We start from the raw sequence: 15732 nt of genomic DNA, 5'->3' as shown, positions 1-15732 counted from the left end.
TCTCATGTCAGACTCGTTGTAATGAAGGAGGTTGCTGAACAGGTCAAATCTGAATCTCATCTTTCAGAAACTACATGAACTTGAGTTACTAAGATCAGTCTGTTTTAAGTGAAACTCAATTGTGTGATTGAACCCCACTGCTCTAGTTACCTGTCCCTTCATGGAAAACTAATTTAAACAGACAGGATCTCTGTAGTTTGGAGTGTGTGGCTCTTAAAAGAGCCTTTGTGTTGAGTTGTCTGGTCGGGGTCGTCACTTCTTCTCGGCCTTCTTTGGCAGCAGCACGGCCTGGATGTTGGGCAACACTCCTCCCTGAGCGATAGTCACCTTCCCCAGCAGCCTGTTCAGCTCCTCGTCGTTACGGACAGCCAGCTGCAGGTGTCGGGGGATGATCCGGGTCTTTTTGTTGTCGCGGGCAGCGTTCCCGGCCAACTCCAGAATCTCAGCAGTCAGGTACTCCAGCACCGCCGCAAGGTACACCGGGGCGCCGGCTCCGATCCTCTGCCCATAGCGTCCCCTCCTGAGCAGCCTATGAATACGGCCCACAGGGAACTGCAGCCCGGCCCGGGAGGAGCGGGACTTCGCCTTAGCCTTTACTTTGCCTGTCTTTCCGCGTCCTGACATGTCGTCTAGGTGTAAAGGAGAGCGTAGTGAGAAGGTAGAGGAGGAAAATACCTGTACCTTAGACAGGGGAGGCACAGGATATATACTCACTCAGCTGCTCAGTGATTGGACGCGAGGTGCGTTAGTATAATCGTCCAATCAGAGAGGACTAGTCAGGTTTTTGAAATTACTACCACGCTTTAGTTTCGGCTTCCCTGATTTTCAAAATAAAACAAGCGTTCAAATGAAAGCCGTAAATAAGTCAGCTGTTCAGGATCTGAAAGTTTTATCATTAAAAGATAAAGATGAGCAAATATTGAATGTCTCAAGTCGAGAGAGATTCAATATTTTGAGGATAGATATGTGAGCAAATTGGAGATCAATGTGTCTGATCAGATAACAACATACAGCATGTTAATCATTATTTGGGGTCCTTCGCCTCTGTGTGGCTCTATTTTAAACTCACTCCAGATATTTTAACCTGTGTCCGTTTACTATAAGAAACACACTGGGATGTAAAACATTTGCAAGGAAGAGGTGGGCCTTTTTTCCTTATTTACAGGTTCATCATTTTACCCATGGTGTGAAGATTCGTCTGATCAAACAACTCAGCCTTCTCACATGCACACAGACTCTCAGGAGGGGACAGGATCAGAATGTGAATGAAGGGCCCCCAGAGAGGTTCTTTCGATAATCCTCAGCATTTCACACACGTTCATTCTTTATCCCTTTTTTGTTTTTGAGTCCTTTGTTTCTGAGAACAGAAATAATAACCAAAGCTTGATTGTCAGCTTTGCTTTGTGATTTAGAAATATCAAAAAGATATTTTGAGAAAAATATCACAATATTTTCTCAAAACACATAAGTTTGTAAATAGAATTGACCTAATCTAATCTAACTGTTGTTAAAGTTCCTCATCTAGTTGAAGCCAGTTCTATCTAAGGTTTTTTTTAATCGATATCAACATTGATGATGTTCGGTTTTGTATTTTATTTTGAAAGTGGCGGAAAGAAGAGCGGAAACGCAGTAGTGATTTCAAAATCCTTTTCTCTGATTGGATGATTATACTCATTGAAAGATGTTTTCCGTCACATCCAGTTACAAAGCTATCATGAGACCGCTGCACCGCGTTTATGTCTCATAATATGAGACATTAAGTCACCTTCGGTATTAATATAAAGCAATTGAAAGTCATGGTAATGAGATAAGATGATATTTTATTGGTCCTGCAGGTTGACATGGTGTGATTGTGACAGAGAACAATGTCACTTCAGGGTGATGCACGTGCACTGTTAGATATATAAATTATACAAGTCGATTTACAGCCGAGCAGATTAGAGACACCTTGGTCACTAGTATGGTAATGTACATTGTGTGTATAAACGTGTTGGCAGGTATATCAACACTATATATATTAACACTGTAATCATACTATTGTTTTCATTCGGTTTATCATTTAAATATATCGAATATAATATTTATTTTTAATAAACTTTGATGTTAATTCTTATTGATTTATTGTGATTATATATATTGTTGATGTGATTTTGTTTACGCTTCTGCAATATTGTATGAACTTTCATGCCAATAAAGCAATTTGAATTGATATCATGTTCATAGTAACATCTTATTGTCTGTAAAAGTGATCTCAGGGGGCTCTCTGTAGGACTCTTCTCTTTAAGGTCAGGGTGTGTGGCTCTTAAAAGAGCCTTTGTGTGGTTTAGGTCTCAGGTCAGTCTAAGCTCTCTCGCCACGGATGCGACGGGCCAGCTGGATGTCTTTGGGCATGATAGTTACTCTTTTGGCGTGGATGGCGCACAGGTTGGTGTCCTCGAACAGACCAACCAGGTAAGCCTCGCTGGCCTCCTGCAGAGCCATGACAGCGGAGCTCTGGAAGCGCAGGTCGGTCTTGAAGTCCTGAGCAATCTCACGGACCAGGCGCTGGAAGGGCAGCTTGCGGATCAGCAGCTCTGTGGACTTCTGGTAGCGACGGATCTCTCTCAGAGCCACGGTGCCGGGCCTGTAACGATGGGGCTTCTTCACTCCGCCGGTGGCCGGGGCGCTTTTGCGGGCGGCCTTAGTGGCCAGCTGCTTCCTGGGGGCTTTGCCTCCGGTGGACTTACGGGCGGTCTGCTTGGTTCTGGCCATTTTACAGTTCTCTGCTCTCTCTGAGTTCAGTGATAGATGAATGAAAAGAGAGCTGGAGACTGAGTCTTTATACTACAGCTGCATAGCGAGCTCGACGCTGAGTGGTCCAGACTAGGAGCAGTCCCCGCGGAGGCTGGAATACTATTGGACAGAGAAAATTCAAACTGAATGACATGCGCGGGAGACTAACAGCGGGAGGGAGAAAGGCGGGAAGAGAGAGAGGAGGGGAGAGAGAGAGAGAGAGAGAGAGAGAGAGAGAGAGAGAGAGAGAGAGAGAGAGAGAGAGAGAGAGGGAGTGTATGTAATGTTTGTGTAGCAACAACTTGTCTTTTTTCATGTCAATAAAGCAAAAAATATTGAATTGAATTGAGAGAGAGGGGGAGAGAGAGACAGACAGACAGAGAGAGAGAGGGAGAGAGAAAGGGACGGGGAGATAGAGATATTTCCTTCAAAATAAAAGCTCAAACTGTGAAGGAAGTTATTTTGAATATGTACAAAAAGTAAGTAAAAAAATCAAGTAAAAAAGGCGAAATATCAGAAAAACAAAATCGATAAATTTCATCAGTGCTGAAACATTTTAATTTCCATGTGTAAAAAGGAGTAGAAGTAGGTAACAAAGAAAACAACTTTAGGGACCCATAGACACTGGCCTGCTCTTTGATTGGCTCTATGCACCTTATTTTCTGACGCAGGCAGTTAACTGTTATTTTGTGAAGTACTTCCGGTTCCATACTTCCGGTCGATGGTAAATGCCAGTAGCTTGACTAATTCAGAGCAGCTAAAGCAACAAATCTCTCGACAGTGACGAAAAAGGCCAAGACACACAACGACGAATATTTTAAACTAGATGTCAGGCACAAAACTATGAAGTACGTCATAGCTTTACTTCCGCATTCAAAAATAAGGTGAATAGTCCCATCTTACTGCTCAGGGATTTAAGATTTGTACAGAAAATCCATATCAGTTCAGATCCTACTGACTCAAGCCCTCATGTCCTAGCTCAGGGTCTGTGAGGATCATTTTTAATAAATGAGCCTCAAAATCAAAGCTTCTTCTGCCTCTGATTTAATGCTCTCTTCTCCTGGCTGCAAAAACACCACATAGACACCAATTCAAAAAAGACGATCTTTGCAGCAAAAATAAACATGTTTACAGCCTGGTTCAAAAAACGGCTTGGCTCTACGTAGTTTATCTCTCTATCGGCACACATTATAAGGGGGTTGAATATTTTTCTAATGCAGTTCAGAAGATATTATGATTATGAGTTTTTGCTCAAATAAGGACATGACTGACTTGACTGACTTGGCTGACTTGACTGACTTGACTGACAGGCGGGAACACATAGCTGTTGGCTACAAGGCTCAAAGCCCGCCTCTTTATGTCACACCAAGTTTGGATGTGTTCAGCATTATCAATATGGCTCCCACTGATGATTGGCTTCAAAACAGCGCTCAGGAACTGATGGATGATGTCACGGATACTACGTCCATTATTATACAGTCTACAAACCTAATTGTGTCCAAGTTAGTGTGAGGTAAAGAGGCGGCCCTTTAGCCTTTTCACTGACAGCTACAGTGTGCCCACCTATCAATCAAGTCAGGATAGAGAGGTTAGAGAAATTAACTATGCAGACCTAAACCATTTTTGAATCATGCTGTAAACATGTTTACCTCTGATGCAAATACCATTTATTTAAATGGGTGTGTATGCACAGCCAGCCTCAAGTGGTAGCTTGATGAACAGCAGTGTATAACACTTCTGCACGGGCTTCTCATTTTAAGACCAGAGGTTGTCTATGTAAAGGCAAAAACGGGCATTATGAGCCCCGGCTGTATTCGTCTATCAGAAGAAAACATGGTACAGCTGTGTGTTGGTCTCTAGGTGCATTCACTGATTAGAGCTGCCTGCTGCCTCTCCTTCAGTGGAGTGATATGTTCCGTTCATTCAGACTTGAGTCGCTCTTTGCCTAATTATCTGACTATTTGTCTCATTTATAATTAATCCCATCATTAAAGGCTGATTTATACTTCTGCGTCGCCCCTACACAGCAGGGGCTGACGCAGACATGAGCACCACATACTTGTGCATCGATGTGTCCGTGTTGTGCAGCAATTATCCGCCGAAACGCTTGAGGGCAGTGCGGCCTTTCTGATAGCCGGTCGCCTGCTTACGGCCCGCTACGATCTCTGTTTACTTTTCCACAGCGATTCAGAGCGTGTTATGTTAATCTACAGCTGATACATGTTGCTGTTTATCATACAGACATGATTACATGAAGAATAGAGAGGAGGAGATGAAATACACGGCTGATGAGCAGGGATCCCGGAAGTACTGTAAATGTAGGAAATACAATGCCGCCGAGTGGACCAATCACAGCGCTTGCGGCCCACGTTGATTCTACGGGTAGTTATATTTTGGAGGAGGTGCACGTCAGGTACGTGCATAAGCCTCTGCGTAGATACGGGAGCTACACAGACCTCCGGTGTGGGGTACGCCGTCAATTCGACGCAGAAGTATAAATCAGCCTCAAGTGTTGTCAGATGTTTTTAGTGAAGGGTTGTATTGGATAGGTTGTTGTTCCTACAGAGCTGCATCAGAGTGGGGCGCCCGGGATAAAACGTCCATGAAGCCGAACCCTGACATCGGACTTCCACTAGATCTGTGTCCGGTCCATCTCCGATTCCCTGGACCCCTGGTTCAGCACCGTGCTCTCTCGTCTGTCAACACCAACCGGTTGCATTTTCAGAGTGCAACATAAAGCAGGACCGATGGACAGCTGGAGTCATGTGACCAAGGTTTTCCCGTGGTTATTACTGCATTAATGAATATCCTCCTCCTCTCCTAATCCATGTAGTCTTTATTGGCCTCTGAAAACCTCTGACCTGTTGACTCCAGGCCTGGCTCCGCTCATTTTGACGAAAATTACTCTAATGTTTTAATTTTGTTTTGGTGCCTGACGTCCTGTCCTGCTCGATCTGCTCTGTTTAGATTGCACTTCAGGGCCACCTCACGGATCAGAGGCGCAGCCGGATTGCAACAGAGCAGATCCAGTGGAAGTTAACACATTTACTAGAATCGAAACCTATCAGATCTGGTGCTGTGACGGCTCGCAGATGGACCGAACACGGATCTGGTGGAATTTGGCTGTGAGGCGGCCCTGTGGTGCTAACAACCATCCTCAACATGACCCTGAAGGAATTAACAGGAAACACTTTCACAGATGAAAAACTGTGATTTATTATAATCAACCCTTAAATAATTAAATAATTCAACAGAGATCACAAGAATCTCACTGGCTTAGTTAGATCACCTGCAGGGAGACAGGTGACACAGGGATCAGAAACAAACAGCTGTTAGTGTGCGCTGCTTTAAACTGTAAGACATATTAAGGTCGGAGAGGTACGGGCGTATGACCGTCACCAGGTCAGTTTCTTTCTCTGACTGAAAACATAAATCAGCTGAAGGGGGTTTCTAACATGAATTATTTTCTCTTTCACAGACATCAGGCTGACTCCAAAAACATTTAACAAGTCAGATCATAAAGAAGTCTGTTCATCTTTTAGTATTTGAATGATATAATCTGCTGGACTACAGGGAGGAGTGTGATGACCAAATTACATGTTTGTGTGCGGAAGACTGAGGAAGATCCCAGGCACTTCAGAAATCAAACTGTCCGTACTGAACGTGGGTGAAGATGTTGCTCTCCTCGGCTTGCTGAGGAACAGCTTCTTTCCTGAGGCTGTTAGACTGCTGAACTCTGGTGGTGCTCTGTAGTCTCGGCTGCTCCCAGCCATACAGACTCTCACATGAACAGTACAATAAAACGGACTACCTCCAAACTTGCACACTGTACATTTGCACATTCAATTGCACTATGCACAATATTTATATTTGTATTTATATTTTTACATTTATTACTATGTCTTCCATTAATTGTATGCTCTTTTTTTGGCTTAATATGGGACCTGAGAAACGAAACTTCGTTCCATATCATGCGACAGCTTGTATTGGTATGACAATAAAAAAGCTTGAATCCTTGAATCCTTGTTCCCTCCTGCACAAAAACCTAACTCAGAGAAACTGGACTGACCTGTTAGAGGTCTGAGTCAGCTGAGACCGGCTCTGAAACAAGCCCGAGATCAACGGAAACACTTTCAAAGATTAAAAACACATTAGTACAATTTCAAAATTAACTAAAGAGTAGATAGAGTAAAATCAGCCTCTCACTCTGCAGGTAAACTCTACCTGTCGACTCTCTGTGCACACCTTAATCTAATCCTTTTTATGTATTGTTCTTAAATCTGTGTCTCTGTCGACAGCAGAGTAAACGGTTCTTAAAGTCCTATTTTCTGATCTGATCTGAGCTAGTCTGATCTGGTCTGGCGTGGTCTGAGTCCTGCAGGAAGCTCTCCAGGGTCTGTGGTGGCTCTTAAAAGAGCCGTTGTTGCACTCGATGCTGGTTGAAAACTGGTTTTACTTCTTGGTTTTTTTAGCGGTTGTTTTCTTCTGGATAACCTTCTTTGTATTCACTCTCTTCACAAGGGTCTTCTTGGCTGGCTTGGACTTCTTGGACGGGGTTTTGCTGATCTTTTTGATTGTCTTCTTTTTGGTGGTTTTCTTAGCTGTCGTCTTGGTGACAGCTTTCTTGGTAGTTCCTTTACCGACTGTTCTTTTAACAGCTGTCTTTTTGGCGGGGCTCTTCTTGGTCACTACTTTCTTGGCTGTTGCTTTCTTTACCACTGCTTTCTTTACCACTGCTTTCTTTACCACTGCTTTCTTGGCTTTGGGTTTCTTGGGTTCTTTCAGCGTCTTGGCAAGCTTGAAGGATCCATTGGCCCCGGTCCCTTTAACCTGGATCAGGACCCCTTTGTTCGTCAGACGGACGATGTTTCTGTTGATATGACTGTTATTTTTCTCCACATCCACACCTTCATTTTTCAGGCATTTCTTGATGGCCTGTACAGAAGTCCCCTTCCGGCCACTGCTGATTCTCACAGCGGCCGCGATCATCTTCCAGAGCTGCAGGCCGGTCCTAGCCCGTGAGGAGGTCCTCTTCTTCTTGGTCGCAGCTTCTTCTACCATCTTTGCTTGTCAGTGTTCGGCTGAGGTGGAGGTCAGGTGTGCTGACTGAGCTGAGAGTGTTTGAAATTGCACGAGCCAGGTGTGTGATTTAAGAAGCCAGTGAGAACCGTGGAGAGTGAATCCCCGACGCGCGAGTCTGTGTGGAGTGTGTATGTGTGTGTTTTCTCCCTCACAGTTTAAGGCTGAAATCCGCTCAAAGATCACTTCTATAGACCAAAGAGCTGCTGAGACAGAGAGAACAGGTCCCCCTCCTAACTCTGAGTCCAGGTCCGTCCTGCTGGACTCTCACCTGTGGGTCCCAGAGGACTCAAATGTCGCTCACACACGCGCTCTCTGTGCACCCCTCACACACTTCTGTCCTCGTGCCGCCTCTGAAAGCGTCTGAAAGTGATTTCTTTAGAGAAAGACTGTGAGCAGAGACATGAGAGGAAGCACTGAAGGTGAAATATCTCTACTTTTATCAGTTCTTGTATTTAAATAAGAAGAGTTTTCAGAGCAGGTAAACACACTGAGGCCGAGGGAGAGTCAGGGCGGATACCTCTACAGGTAGATTCGCTGGCACTGATCCATAAACTGTTAGACTGTTCACCACAGAGCCCGGGAGAGGATACAATAACATCCAGATACCATGATGTGTCCCTTCTGAGAGCTGAGAGTCTAAAAGCTTCAACTCCAGACTCATCACACATCGCTCTGATGATCACCATCACTTATCAATATATCTATTCATCACAACACGATCACTGATCAATACCTCAATCCTCAGAGCAGGATCACTTATCAGTAAATCTAAATGATCACAGTAAAAATGTTCTCACATTACAGAGATCACAATCATTACCATCATAATATACATATATAAAAAAATGCATATTTATATATATATATTCAATCACAGAATAAAATATATATCATATATAAATAGTATTTATTTATTTGATATATAATGTATATAAATATAATATACAGTCATGGCCAAAAGTTTTGAGAATGACACAAATATTACATTTTCACAAATTCTGCTGCTTCAGGGTTTTTAGGTGTTTTTGTCAGATGTTTCTATGGTATATTGAAATACAATTAGAAGCATTTCATAAGCATCAAAAGCTTTTATTGAGCATAACACAGAATTCATGCAATAAGTCAATATTTGCAGTGTTGACCCTTCTTTTTCAAGACCTCTGCAATTCTCCCATGTATGCTGTCAATCAACTTCTGGACCAAATCCTGACTGATGGCAGTCCATTCTTGCATAATCAATGCTTGGAGTTTGTCAGAATTTGTGGGGTTTTGATTGTCCACCCGCCTCTTGAGGATTGACCACAAGTTCTCAATGGGATTAAGATCTGGGGAGTTTCCTGGCCAAGGGCCCAAAATCTTAATGTTTTGTTCCCCGAGCCATTTTGTTATGACTTTTGCTTTATGGCAAGGTGCTCCATCATGCTGGAAAAGGCATTCTTCATCACCAAACTGCCCTTGGATGGTTGGGAGTAGTTGCTCTCGGAGGACGTTCTGGTACCATTCTTTATTCATGGCTGTGTTTTTAGGCAAGATTGTGAGAGAGCCCACTCCCTTGACCGAAAAGCAACCCCACACATGAATGGTCTCAGGATGCTTCACTGTTGGCAAGAGACAGGACTGATGGTAGCGCTCACCTCGTCTTCTCCGAGCAAGCCTTCCTCCAGATGCCCCAAACAATCGGAAAGGGGATTCATCAGAGAAAATGACATTACCCCAGTCCTCAGCAGTCCAGTCCCTGTACCTTCTGCAGAATATCAGTCTGTCCCTGATATTTTTACTGGAGAGAAGTGGCTTCTTTGCTGCCCTCCTTGACACCAAGCCTTCCTCCAAAAGTCTTCGCCTCACTGTGCGCGCAGATGCACTCACACCTGCCTGCTGCCATTCCTGAGCAAGCTCTGCACTGGTGGTGGCCCGATCCCGCAGCTGTAACACCTTCAGGAGACGGTCCTGGCGCTTGCTGGACTTTCTTGGGCGCCCTGGAGCCTGTTTGGCAACAATTGAACCTCTCTCCTTGAAGTTCTTGATAATTCGATAGACGGTTGACTGAGGTGCAATCTTACTCGCTGCTATAAACTTCTCTGTTAGGCCCTTTTTGTGCAATGCAATGATGGCTGCACGTGTTTCCTTGCAGGTAACCATGGCTAACAGATGAGGAACAATGGTGTCATGCACCATCTTCCTTTTAAAGTGTCCAGTCACTCAATCATGACAGATTGATCGCCAGCCTTGTCCTCATCAACACCCACACCTGTGTTAATGTGTGTGACACCTGTGTGTCATTGAAATTATGTTAGCTGGTCCTTTTGTGGCAGGGCTGAAATGCAGTGGAAATGTGTTTTTGGTGATAAAGTTCATTTTCAAGGCAAAGAGGGACTTTGCAATTAATTGCAGTTGAGCTTATCACTCCTCATAACATTCTGGAGTATATGCAAACTGCCATTATAAAAACTGAAACAGCAGACTTTGTGAAAATTAATAGTTGTGTCATTCTCAAAACTTTTGGCCATGACTGTACATATGTAGCCTATCTCATAAAAAATTGAATATGTATATATATAATATTTAAAGGCTATAATACATAAATAAATATATAAAATGAAATAAAAAAATATAATATATATATATATATATATATATATATATATATATATATATATATATATCTTCAGAGACACAGGCCTGTTCACTGCTGATCATATGAACATGAGTGGTTGAAATGTCGTCTCAAATGTTAGGCTATATTTACTCTAACTTCTTATTGAACGATATAGATGTGAACATCTCTGCAGATCAATCACTCAGGGACTGTTATCTATGATTATCAATAATCTATAACGAATAAAATTCAAATTTAGTGTCTTTAGACTGAAAACCTGGTCCTGAACAATCACCTGTTCCTGTGTTCACGGTTTCAGTATGGATGCCCAGTGATGCCAGTGGCAGGCGGCCCCAGGTTCACTCTCTAACCAGCAGTCCTTCACTCCACATCACTCCTCTCTCTCCTCAGCTTCCTGCTCTGTCCTCTGAGAAACAGAGGAGGTCTGCTCACCTGAAGCTGCTCCAACTGCTCAGGCCGTCTGATGAAGGGCCACGGCCTGAGACTTTAGTGACATGTTTCATTAAACCCTCTTTTCAGCAGCTTCAGGTGAGCAGACTTTACCTTCTCTGCTCTATCTGTCTCGTTCTCTGAATGAAATAAACAAGATACCTTCCTGAAAATAATGACTCAGTGTCTGAAAAGAGAGAGGCTGTGAGCTAACATCTTCTTTGTGATTTTATTAAGTGGAAACATCTCAGACTTTATTAGATAAAATTAATATTTACTGTAAAGACTCTGACTATATATTCATATTTCATAAAGAGAGATAAGTGTGCTCTTCTTTCTTAAAAATGTTGTCTTTGTTTTAATGATGATTTATTACATCATATTAAAGAATAATGACTCAATCATTATCAAAACATGGAGAGTAATATATTTATACGACTGTAGGAGAAACACAAGTACCTTATTGACTGTATATAATAAGTGGGCTTGGCTATAAGTCAATGGTGTGTAAGTCCAGAGTTTTTTCCTGGAGCCAGAAGTGACCATATGAGGAGAGGGTGGAGCTAATCCCATAATCTATATATATAACTCTGTCGGTCAGTATGAACACAGCTGTAAGAGGAAACAGCACCATCATGTGTTATTACGTAAACTGCACCAGTCTCAAAGATAACTGCTGAGTACTTATAGAAACATTACTGTTTCCTCTGCTCCTGCTAATGGAAGCTAACAGTTTTACCTCACCTCATGGTCTTTGGTGTCAACAAGCAGAGGCTAAATATGCTAGAACTCTTTACCTGCAATTTTAGTTTAGTGGAAGTTAGTAACCCTTGTCAAGGGGTTTTGACCAATCAGACACAAACATCTTACACAGCCAGAAGATCAGCAAGAAAGCCTGGTAATAATTCAGCTTATTAGAGGAAGGGTTTGCTTTAACACTTAGGTGATATAATACATCCCAGTTCTCACTGATAGTCAAAGTATGCAGTGCACAGGTGGAGCACACCTTCATCGCATCTAAACCTGTGTTCTCATATCATGCTGACATCAGTCAGAGCTCAGGTGAGGATCCAAGCTCTCAGGTGAGGATGTGGTGGTCCTGAAAAGGACCGTTGGTTGGAGCTTGGCTCTCTTTACTTGGAGCTGGTGTACTTGGTCACAGCCTTGGTGCCCTCAGACACAGCATGCTTGGCCAGCTCACCGGGCAGCAGCAGGCGGACAGCGGTCTGGATCTCTCTGGAGGTGATGGTGGAGCGTTTGTTGTATTGAGCCAGACGAGAGGCCTCACCGGCAATGCGCTCAAAGATGTCTTTCACAAAGGAGTTCATGATGTTCATGGCCTTGGAGGAGATCCCGGTGTCGGGGTGGACCTGCTTCATGACTTTGTATATGTAAATGGCGTAGCTCTCCTTCCTGGTCCTCCTCCTCTTCTTAGTGCCCTTGGTGACATTAGATGCCGCCTTCTTCATCCCCTTCTTGGGCGCTTTGGGTCCGCTCTCACCTGTCATGATTCCGATATATTCGTTCAGATGATCTGACTCTGAGCACACCGGAGCAGAGTTAAGTACAAGCATCATGCAAACAGTTCTGCGCTGTTACACGCTCTTAATTGGCTGAGCTGAGAATAGCAGACTGAGCATGCCTCAACACGCCAACCGTCTTGAGCTTTGCAGAGCAGTCTGAGCACGAGAATCATGTGTGGAGGGAAGTTCAAATACAAGACTGTGATCAGGATAGTTTAAAGTGTAATCACCTGACTCAGGGTTTAAATAGTGAAGGGTTCAATATCTTCAGGTGTGAGATTTAAGATGTGTGTTAACTTCATGTATACTGAGATTCAGAGACTGGATAAAGGTAAAGGGGCCTGAAGAAGAACACCTGTGTTACCCTGTGAAGTGAGAGAGGGATCACAGCCTGTGGTCTAATGGGAACACCTTCAGGTGTGAATCCGGAGACTAAGGTTCTTCAGCTCTGAGAGATAACTCAAAGCGGCCGGGCGAGTAACAACAGGACGTGGATCACCAAATCCAGATCATCTGATCAGGGTTCAGAGTTTTTAACAGGTCAGATTATCAGAGCCCTAAAAAGACTACATGCTTCATACTCTGTCCACAGGGGGTGCAACAAAAACCCACGTAGACCTACAGATCCTAACAGCTGAGGTGTACTGAGGCAGAGGTCAGGGCAAGCAGGTGAGATGTTCTGGATCAGTGGTCAGGGCGAGCAGGTGAAAAGCACTGAGTCAGAGGTCAGGGCAAGCAGGTAGGACATACTGAGTCCGAGGTCAATGAGCAGTTGAGACATACTGAGTCAGGTGTCATGTCGAGCAGGTGAGATGACCTAAGGTCAGAAGTCAGGGTAAGCAGGTGAGACATACTGAGTCAGAGGTCAGGGCAGGCAGGGGAGATGACCTCAGGTCAGAGGTAAGAGCGAGCAGGTGAGACATACTGTGTCAGAGGTCAGGTCAAGCAGGTGAGGCATACTGAGTCAGAGGTCAGGTCGAGCAGGTGAGACATACTGAGTCAGAGGTCAGGGCAAGCAGGTGAGGAATACTGAGTCAGAGGTCAGGTCAAGCAGGTGAGATGACCTCAGGTCAGAGGTCAGGGGGAGCAGGTGAGATGACCTCAGGTCAAAGGTCAGGGCGAGCATGTGAGACAAACTGAGTCAGGGGTCAGGGCGAGCAGGTGAGACATATTGAGTCAGGGGACAGGGCGAGCAGGTGAGATGACCTCAGGTCAGAAGTCAGGGCGAGCAGGTGAGACATACTGAGTCAGAGGTCAGGGCGAGCAGGTGAGACATACTGAGTCAGAGGTCAGGGCGAGCAGGTGAGACATACTGAGTCAGAGGTCAGGGCGAGCAGGTGAGACATACTGAGTCAGAGGTCAGGTCAAGCAGGTGAGGCATACTGAGTCAGAGGTCAGGTCGAGCAGGTGAGACATACTGAGTCAGAGGTCAGGGCGAGCAGGTGAGAAATACTGAGTCAGAGGTCAGGGCGAGAAGGTGAGACATACTTAGTCAGAGGTCAGGGCGTGCTGGTGAGACATACTGAGTCAGAGGTCAGGGCAAGCAGGTGAGGCATACTGAGTCAGAGGTCAGGTCGAGCAGGTGAGACATACTGAGTCAGAGGTCAGGGCAAGCAGGTGAGGAATACTGAGTCAGAGGTCAGGTCGAGCAGGTGAGACATACTGAGTCAGAGGTTAGGACAAGCAGGTGAGATGACCTCAGGTCAGAGGTAAGGGCCAGCAGGTGAGATGACCTCAGGTCAGAGGTAAGGGCCAGCAGGTGAGATGACCTCAGGTCAGAGGTAAGGGCCAGCAGGTGAGATGACCTCAGGTCAGAGGTAAGGGCCAGCAGGTGAGATGTATCCTGATGTCAGAAGTCAGGGCGTACTGAGTGAACAGCTTTCTGATTGGTTACTTCAGCATCTCTGTCAGGCGTCTCAGGGAGCGATCTACCTGATGACTCACACCTCGCTCCCTGAAAACACAACAAACTAGTTCAGTGAGTTGGTCCACATACAGCCAATCAAGAGAGAGTGACAGAGCAGTTTTATTAGCATGATGCCTGTATATCTGTAAGGCCTGGAGTCAGAGCTAATCATCGAGAGAGAGAGAACAGAAACAGAGCAACATGGCAGGAGAAGGAGACAAAGCACCCAAGAAGGGAATGAAGAAGGCAGTGACTAAGGCTGCCAAGGGCACTAAGAAGAGGAGGAGGACCAGGAAGGAGAGCTACGCCATTTACGTCTACAAAGTCCTGAAGCAGGTCCACCCCGACACTGGGATCTCCTCCAAGGCCATGAGCATCATGAACTCCTTTGTGAAAGACATCTTTGAGCGCATCGCCTGTGAGGCCTCTCGTCTGGCTAAATACAACAAACGCTCCACCATCACCTCCAGAGAGATCCAGACCGCCGTCCGCCTGCTGCTGCCCGGTGAGCTGGCCAAGCATGCTGTGTCTGAGGGCACCAAGGCTGTGACCAAGTACACCAGCTCCAAGTAAAGAGAGCCAAGCTCCAACCAACGGTCCTTTTCAGGACCACCACATCCTCACCTGAGAGCTCTGATCCTAACCTGTAGAGCTCTGATCCACACCCAAGGGATCTGACTCTAAGGGTAGAGCTCTGATCAACACTTCAGGGATCTGACCCTCAGGGTAGCGCTCTGATCCTCACCCGTAGAGCTCTGATCCTCACCCATAAAGCTCTGATCCTAACCCACAAAGCTCTTATCCTCATCCTTAGAGCTATGATCATCATCTGATGATAGAGCCCTGGTCCTCACCCGAGGGATCTGACCCTCACAGTGGAACTCTGATCCTCACCCATAGAGCTTTGATCATCACCATAAAGCTCTGATCCTCATCCAGAGAGCTCTGATTCCCCCCGTAGAGCTCTAATCCTCATCTGTAGAGCTCTGATACCCACACGTAGACCTCTGATCCTCACTTGTAGAGCTCTGATCCTCACCTGTAGAGCTCTGCTCCTCACCAGAGAGGAGGTGGTCCTGAAAAGTCCTGTTGGTTGAAGCTTGGATCTCTTAACTTGGAGCTGGTGTACCTGGTCACTGTCTTGGTGCCTTCAGACACGGCATGCTTGGCCAGCTCCCCAGGCAGAACACTGCTGCTATCATCACCACAGCTCATGGTTTAAGTCTCTTTGTAGCATTCGATAACTTAAAGTTTCTCTCACCAGCTCCACTGCCAATACTAATATTGCCAGACAGGATACAATGTGAAAATGTCAGTAGCCTGCCAATTTAGTATGCTAATGGATGCTTACATTTTAGCCCCATTGTTTACGAATATGACGCTAGCGGAAGCTAAAGGTTTTA

The 15732-nt window shown here is 45.0% G+C and overlaps 5 protein-coding genes across 5 annotated transcripts; 1 reads left to right on the top strand and 4 right to left on the bottom strand.

The window, feature by feature from the left end:
• Nucleotides 1-203: 203 nt before the first annotated feature.
• Nucleotides 204-662, bottom strand: LOC117812923 (histone H2A). Its single transcript, XM_034683917.1, has one exon. The coding sequence runs from the start codon at nucleotides 622-624 to the stop codon at nucleotides 253-255; it is 372 nt and encodes a 123-aa protein (XP_034539808.1). The 5' UTR covers nucleotides 625-662; the 3' UTR covers nucleotides 204-252.
• Nucleotides 663-2292: 1630 nt separating this feature from the next.
• LOC117812922 (histone H3) lies at nucleotides 2293-2797 on the bottom strand. The gene has a single exon (XM_034683916.1). The coding sequence runs from the start codon at nucleotides 2749-2751 to the stop codon at nucleotides 2341-2343; it is 411 nt and encodes a 136-aa protein (XP_034539807.1). The 5' UTR covers nucleotides 2752-2797; the 3' UTR covers nucleotides 2293-2340.
• A 4427-nt stretch (nucleotides 2798-7224) lies between these two features.
• On the bottom strand, nucleotides 7225-7833 carry LOC117812714 (histone H1-like). Its single transcript, XM_034683621.1, has one exon. It carries the CDS (start codon nucleotides 7831-7833, stop codon nucleotides 7225-7227), a length of 609 nt encoding a protein of 202 aa, XP_034539512.1.
• Nucleotides 7834-12033: 4200 nt separating this feature from the next.
• Nucleotides 12034-12408, bottom strand: LOC117812880 (late histone H2B.L4-like). Its single transcript, XM_034683866.1, has one exon. It carries the CDS (start codon nucleotides 12406-12408, stop codon nucleotides 12034-12036), a length of 375 nt encoding a protein of 124 aa, XP_034539757.1.
• Nucleotides 12409-14521: 2113 nt separating this feature from the next.
• On the top strand, nucleotides 14522-14903 carry LOC117812881 (histone H2B 1/2-like). Its single transcript, XM_034683867.1, has one exon. It carries the CDS (start codon nucleotides 14531-14533, stop codon nucleotides 14900-14902), a length of 372 nt encoding a protein of 123 aa, XP_034539758.1. The 5' UTR covers nucleotides 14522-14530; the 3' UTR covers nucleotide 14903.
• Nucleotides 14904-15732: the final 829 nt, after the last annotated feature.

This window comes from Notolabrus celidotus, chromosome 5 (genome assembly GCF_009762535.1).
Source record: "Notolabrus celidotus isolate fNotCel1 chromosome 5, fNotCel1.pri, whole genome shotgun sequence".
Lineage (NCBI taxonomy): Eukaryota > Metazoa > Chordata > Actinopteri > Labriformes > Labridae > Notolabrus > Notolabrus celidotus.
The sequence above is the reverse complement of the archived record's forward strand: the minus strand, read 5'-3'. Positions and strand labels throughout refer to the sequence as shown.